Genomic DNA, 7256 nt, shown 5'->3' with positions numbered 1-7256 from the left:
TTATTATCCATTTTCTTTTAAGTTTATCCTTAATTATTTTAGTTGGTTGAGAATTTTATGTTGTTATTTTTTTGGATTTGCCTTTTATACTATAATTCAACCTCGTAATTTATGTCACAAGTCCTGAAGGTTGGATTAAGTTGGTTTCAATTAAATTTTTTTATTTCTTCCATTATTATTAGATTTGTTAAAAATTAATATTTTTTTTATTATTTTTTTCTATAAAATTATCCTGGTATCATATTTCAGTCATGAATTCATGTTAATAAACCATGTTCTTTTACCAAAATAAATGATTTTGTATATGTTTAAAAGCAATTAATCATTTTGAAAAGTCAAACTTACAAATTTGTTTAAAAATAAAATTTAAGAAAAAAAAATTTGTGATTGAGCCTTTTTTTTTTGTAAAATAAAAAAGGAGATAATAATATCAATTAAATTACCGAATAAAAGTCTCCCAAAAAACTTAGTTAAGTTGAGAATGGACTCTGAACTCTCTCCCCTCTCCCCTGTGTATAACAATAATTCAGCAACTACAGACCCAGTCCTTGTCGCTTCTCTCTGTCGTTTTTTTTCCTTCTAAATCCTAAAAAAAGAAAGAAAAATTCTAATTCTAATTCGAAAAAGCAACAAAATTATTTAATCGCTTAATTATTTCCTTTAAATTCTTCTTCCTCTTGCTTCATTGGTCACCAATAGCCACCCACCCGCCCACCCAACGAAAATCAGTTTAAAATCTTTCTCAAAATCCACATCAACATTCCTTCTTTCCACTCGTACTTTTACGAACACGTAGAAAATACATACGTATAGATAGAAGAGACGGTGATCGACCGAATGGCGCCGAGGAAGTACTTGATTGAAGTAGAGAAAGCAAAGGAAGCTAAGGATGGAAAGCCATCGATTGGTCCTGTGTATCGTAGTCTTTTCGCTAAAGATGGGTTTCCTCCTCCGGTTCCTGGACTTGAAAGTTGCTGGGATGTTTTTCGGTGAGAAAATCTTTCTGTTTGCTTCCTGAGAAAATTCTGTAGAAAAAGGGTTGAAAATTGCCAACTTTAGCTGTTTTACTTTTTGGTATTTAGTAAAAAGGGATTATTTCTTAAAGCTTGTTTGTGATTTGTCCAGAGTATATTCAGTGATTCGTTGAAGAAAGTGGATTCTTTTTTCTTTTCCTTCTTTTGGTTGATATTTAACCCTTTGTTATTTGTTAATTATGTGATTAATATTTTGTGGTGGTTTTTGCAGGATGAGCGTAGAGAAATATCCAAATAATCCAATGCTTGGTCGTCGTGAGATTGTCAATGGCAAGGTAGTTATAGTCTTGTTGTTTCTTGCCATGTCTTTTTGTGGATTTGTTTTTTCGTTTTATTAACTCTCAATTTGTTGTCTTTGCAGGCTGGAAAATATGTGTGGCAAACTTATAAACAAGTTTATGACGTGGTGATCAAAGTTGGAAATTCAATTAGAAGCTGCGGTGTTGAACCGGTGAAGCATTAGAACTGGATTTTTTTTTTAAAAAAAAAATTGTAATCTCTGTAATCAAAATTGGGTTACTACTGATGTTTAGATTTGTGTTGGTTATTTGTAGGGTGCGAAATGTGGTATTTATGGTGCTAATTGTGCAGAGTGGATTATGAGCATGGAGGTAGTTTCTTCTTTTCTGTTTGATTCCCTGAAAAAAAAAAACACATCACAACCTGTTTAATTCATAAAGGACAAAGCTTGGAGAAGGAATAATGAGTTTTGCCATTGTGTTTAGAGTATACATATTCTTTGCTTATGGTAGTTTTCGTGGTCAAATAGTGGTTTTTATAGGATATAGGATATCCTCTTCTCCAGTTTCCACCCTCTACCAATCATATGCCATTTTGATTTTTGTTCGATGTTTCTGCACCATTTAATTTATAGGCGGTTTTTTTTTTTTCCTGTCTATGGGATTTGGATTAGTTATAATGTTGGATTACTTCTCAAAAATATTCATTATGAAAAAAGTGGTTCGAGAGACTCCTTTTTAATTGCCGAGTTAGGGAACTAGTCATTAGTTTTCAATACTTGATGCAAAAATAGACTAAAAGCCTTCTAATCGTGATCTAGTTATTTTTAAGTTCTTTTGATTATCAATCTATTTGTTTGTTTATTTAATGGTTTTTGGATAAAAAGTTTTGTTTGATAAGCCCGGTGGGCTTCCTCATCCCTTGCTGGTTTTTTTCTGATTTATTGTTTCTGTATTATCATGGTTTGCCTTCTTCCTGTAGTTCCTGATTAGTGCCTGCTAAAACTGATGCAGGCCTGCAATGCTCATGGCCTCTACTGTGTTCCTTTGTATGACACATTAGGTATGGTCTTCTTCTGCATAGATGTATTTGGCATGCAGCAATCATTGGCTAACCTGCAATTTCATGCACCCCTTCAACATCAAGGCCAATTAGTGCTTACCTCTCTCAAACCATGTTCTAGGTGCTAGTGCAGTGGAATTTATTATATGCCATTCAGAGGTCTCAATTGCCTTTGTAGAAGAGAACAAAATTTGTGAGGTATGTGTTTTGCAGCCTTGCATCCAAACTCCATCAATTGATGACGCTGCTTCTCATAATGTCTTCTTGAAATTGTTATGCTTTTTGTCGGTGTACTATTTCTTTAAGAATCTTAATCTTACATGGTGATATTGTTCTTATGGATCTATGGTTTCCCCTGTCCTCTCAGCTGTTGAAAACATTTCCTAATTCTACACAGTACTTGAAAAGTAAGTTAATCTTCTTCACAATTTTTTTTTGTTTACCCATGTTATTAAGAAATGATTATATGATATATTTCCTCATGCAGCAATTGTGAGCTTTGGCAAGGTTGCTCTCAAAGAGCAAGAAGAGATTGAAAAATCTGGCTTGGCAGTATATTCTTGGGATGAGTTTTTAAAACTGGTAACCTAGTCTTTCATAATAACCTTGTTCCATCTATTTATTGTATCAGTAGTAGTAAAATTTGAGCTAGAAAATGCATTTTAAGATAAGTTATTCTGTGAATGGTATTGTATCCCAAATGTTTATTTGGAATTTTGTGGTAGTAAGCATGCTTCATGACCAGTACTGTATCGTATCTCAACTGTTACCTAGCAGACTTGAGCTTTAAATATGTTCGTATTTTTCATGGATGGGTGTCATCTCCTTGATTTGCAATTTGCAAGAAATAATTCTAGTATCTCGCTGATTGTTTCATAGAACACCAGTAATAAAGCATGGATGGAGTTTTAGATCAATCTGATACCATGACTATTTATTTATCTAATGTGCATTGACATTCATTAACCACTATACGATGCCTTTTCTTCTTAGCTTTTATTCTTAGCTTTTAATATTTGTTCATAGTTATTGATTCTGATTTATACTTAAATGAGACCAATGAGTAATGGTCTTTGTATATGTTCCTTGCAGGGGGAGAATAAACAATATGAACTCCCAGTGAAGAAGAAAGAGGATATCTGTACAATAATGTATACTAGTGGAACAACTGGTGATCCCAAGGGAGTGCTGATTTCAAATGACAGCATTGTCACTCTTATAGCTGGAGTGAAAAGGCTATTAGAAAGTGTGAAAGAATCGGTAATTTTCTTTTTCTCTTATATTCTCGGGATGTCATAGATGAAGATATGACATTAGTTGCATGCTGTGTAAAGCTTAATTTGTTTTGTCCTTTTTCTACCCAATAGATACACTTGACTCTTTTACAATTTGCAGTTGACTTCAGAGGATGTATATCTTTCATACCTTCCCCTTGCTCATATATTTGATCGGGTGATTGAGGAGTTATTTATTCAACATGGTGCCTCTATAGGGTTCTGGCGAGGGGTAAACCCTTTTGCTATTTATTTATTTTTTCCTTTTTCCCTTTAAAATTAGAATGATGCCATTGCCAAGTATGCAATGGGTGTCCCCAATTTTGGTGGTGATTGGGATGGTAAGACTATCAGCTTCACTAAATAAGCATTCAATATGATGAAATGTTTATTGTCACAAATTTACAGGATGTAAAATTATTGATTGAAGACATTGGGGAGCTGAAACCAACTATTTTCTGTGCTGTGCCCCGTGTTTTAGAGCGAGTTTATTCCGGTAGATTTTCTCTTCTAACCAACCATTCTTGAAATTTCTGCCATTTCATATAGTAGCAAAATTTAATTGTCGTAGCATCTGAGCGTGGATTAAATTAACATTGGCTCTGTGCTTGGATGGTGCTCCAGGCACCATAAGAACTGAGATTGGGTTTATTTGGAATGCTATCACTACAATGTTTCATTTGCATGCTCAAATGAATAGATAAAATACAGCCCCAGAATTGTTACTTATCTTCAACTTGTTCAATTGAGGAATGGACCGAGTTAATTCTTTGAATGTTTTCTTCTTTGGTGTCATTATATCACAAATTAAAAGCATATTTTTTATGTCTCCCACAATAGCACTATCATAACTGCTGTGCACATTTTCAGGCTTGCAGCAGAAAGTTTCAACTGGTGGTTTTTTGAAAAAGACATTGTTCAATGTAGCATACTCACAGTAAGTTCTATTCCACACTCCAGTACTTCTTTTGGACAACAATCCATGATAGGGTTTTCTTTTTGAATTTCATAGTCATCTTCTAATCTCAGAGAAAGAGATAGAGATTTGTCCCTTTATGCTCGTTGTTGGTACATTTGGCAAACTGTCTTGGTGGGATCACAGGACTACCGAAGTTTTTATTTTTTGTTTTTACAATTTACTGCAGCAAATTCAGTTCTATGAAGAAGGGGCTTGCACACCACCAAGCATCTCCAATCTGTGACAAAATTGTCTTTAATAAGGTGATGATTCTTCTATCCTGATTAACTCAAGATCCAAACCTCATAATAGTATTTGTAATAAAATTATGCTTACTCAACTCTCATTGGCTCTGTATCTTAGGTGAGGCAAGGGTTGGGAGGAAAAGTGCGGCTTATTTTATCTGGAGCAGCACCTCTTTCTAATCATGTAGAAGCTTTCCTGCGAGTGGTGTCATGTGCTCACGTTCTGCAAGGATATGGTACGTTGTCCATATTGTTTGATGCAAGCTATACTAGTCTTCCAATTCTTCATTTTTCTTTTGCTGTTAGATTATTTGTGGTTATAATTTACTGATGCCAGGACTTGAAATATTTGCAATTGAATGGATGCAGGTCTGACTGAAACCTGTGCTGGGACTTTTGTGTCACTGCCAAATGAATTGCCAATGCTTGGCACAGTGGGCCCTCCTGTACCAAATGTGGATGTCTGCCTAGAATCTGTTCCTGAGATGGGATATGATGCTCTTTCAAGCACCCCACGTGGAGAAATTTGTATTAGGGGGAAGACCCTGTTTGCAGGTTACTATAAACGTGAAGACCTCACTGAAGAGGTCCTGAATGATGGGTGGTTCCATACAGGTTTTCCGATATCCTTCCTTTGTTGATTTTGGATGCTTATAATTTTTTTTCTTAGTCTTACCATTTTCATGATGATCTTTTCATCAGGGGATATTGGTGAATGGCAACCTGATGGAAGTATGAAAATTATTGATCGCAAGAAGAATATATTCAAACTCTCGCAAGGAGAATATGTTGCTGTTGAAAACTTGGAGAACATTTATAGTCTTGTATCTGATATTGATTCGGTACGCCTTTCTGATGCTTGGGATTTTTTTATTTTCTGAGCATGTCCACGAATATGATATTTTCTTTCCCAATCTTACCATTACAGTCTTAGCTTTCTATTTGATTGACACTGTTATACTGAAAATGATATTTTTTTTTCTGTTGACTAGGAAATATCTTAATCTCTTGATGACTAGTCCCTTTCATAAATATGGCACTAATTAATTCTAATATCATGTGAAAGGTTTAGTCTATTACTGGCGAGAGAGATATCTATTTGCTTCAGTTGTGAATTTACAGGTTTCCATTCCGTGTTTTAATTTCAGATATGGGTTTATGGGAACAGCTTTGAATCATTCCTTGTTGCTGTTGCCAACCCCAATCAGCAAGCACTTGAACATTGGGCTCAAGAGCATGGTATAAGTGGGGACTTTAAAGCCCTTTGTGAAAATCCAAGGGCAAAAGAGTACATGCTCGGAGAGCTCACCAAGATTGGGAAAGAAAAGAAGGTTCCTGCTGAGTTTGCTTTTAGTATATCTTTCTTTTTAACCTATTGAACGAGATAGTTTTCATCTTCTAGAGCTAATTGAACATTTTTTGTGTTCCTAAATACTACTTTTGGCAGTTGAAGGGCTTTGAATTTATAAAAGCTATTCACCTCGATCCTGAGCCATTTGACATGGAGCGTGATCTCATCACTCCAACATACAAGAAAAAGAGGCCTCAGCTTCTCAAATACTACCAGGTATCCCTTTTTTATATTTTGGGGGAATCAATTAGACCTGTTTGTATTCCTTCTAATATGGACTTTCTTCATTTTAGTTTATCGACTGAAATTTGGACTGGCAATGTCATAAATCACCATGTTTTTTCCCTTCTTGTGCAATAAAAGCACCATGGTTAACTATCTTGATGGTCATAGTGTATAGTCATGGATGTTGGTTCTCACCATCCTGTTTAGTTTAGGCCATGCATCGATTCTTTAAAGAACACTCGTAATCTTTTATTTGTCAATGGCAAATTTATCTGGTGGAAAGTTCCTAACTCAAAATTCTTTGCACAGAATGTTATCGACAACATGTACAAGAGTGCAAGCAAGCCCAGTGCCTAAGAAATATAACTTTATGGATCCTGATAACTTCGCTGTTCAGCAGGATCGATGATGCTATTTATATTTTTGTTTTCATATTTTTGTTTTGTTTTAGTGACTGTACATAAAGTTATTTCTATTTATAGACGTTGCAATTTGTATCGAAAGTGGCATCTTTGCTTTGGATGACAATGGAAAATGACAGATATTTTTCTTAAGTCCTCGGTGAATGAATGTTATATAAACTTCATGATCGTCTTTCTTTGACCTAACTTGGAATGATTGGGTAACGTCCATCCCAATCACATCCAGAAATTCCTTCCTGTTTCCAACCCGCAACTAGTACGATGTATCACTAGTAAATAAATCTAAAACTATATATATATATATATATATATATATATATATATATATATATATATATTCACCTTCCTAATTTTTATACTCTTTCCAAATAAAACACTCCCGCCAAAAACACAACAGCTAGTTTTATAGTTTATTTATTTTCACGTTTTAAAAATATTTTAAAAA

General features: G+C 34.6%; 1 protein-coding gene across 1 annotated transcript; it reads left to right on the top strand.

The window, feature by feature from the left end:
* The first annotated feature begins 531 nt into the window (after positions 1–531).
* LOC7497844 (long chain acyl-CoA synthetase 4) lies at positions 532–6943 on the top strand. Its single transcript, XM_002304519.4, has 19 exons — positions 532–989; positions 1246–1309; positions 1396–1485; positions 1589–1645; positions 2288–2336; positions 2458–2534; positions 2704–2743; positions 2824–2918; positions 3429–3596; positions 3732–3842; positions 4019–4106; positions 4481–4547; positions 4756–4831; positions 4932–5049; positions 5183–5428; positions 5516–5655; positions 5962–6144; positions 6261–6380; positions 6699–6943. Exons 1-19 carry the CDS (start codon positions 838–840, stop codon positions 6744–6746), a joined length of 1989 nt encoding a protein of 662 aa, XP_002304555.1. The 5' UTR covers positions 532–837; the 3' UTR covers positions 6747–6943.
* The last annotated feature ends 313 nt before the right edge of the window (positions 6944–7256 follow it).

Source organism: Populus trichocarpa, chromosome 3, assembly GCF_000002775.5.
Source record: "Populus trichocarpa isolate Nisqually-1 chromosome 3, P.trichocarpa_v4.1, whole genome shotgun sequence".
NCBI lineage: Eukaryota > Viridiplantae > Streptophyta > Magnoliopsida > Malpighiales > Salicaceae > Populus > Populus trichocarpa.
The sequence above is the reverse complement of the archived record's forward strand: the minus strand, read 5'-3'. Positions and strand labels throughout refer to the sequence as shown.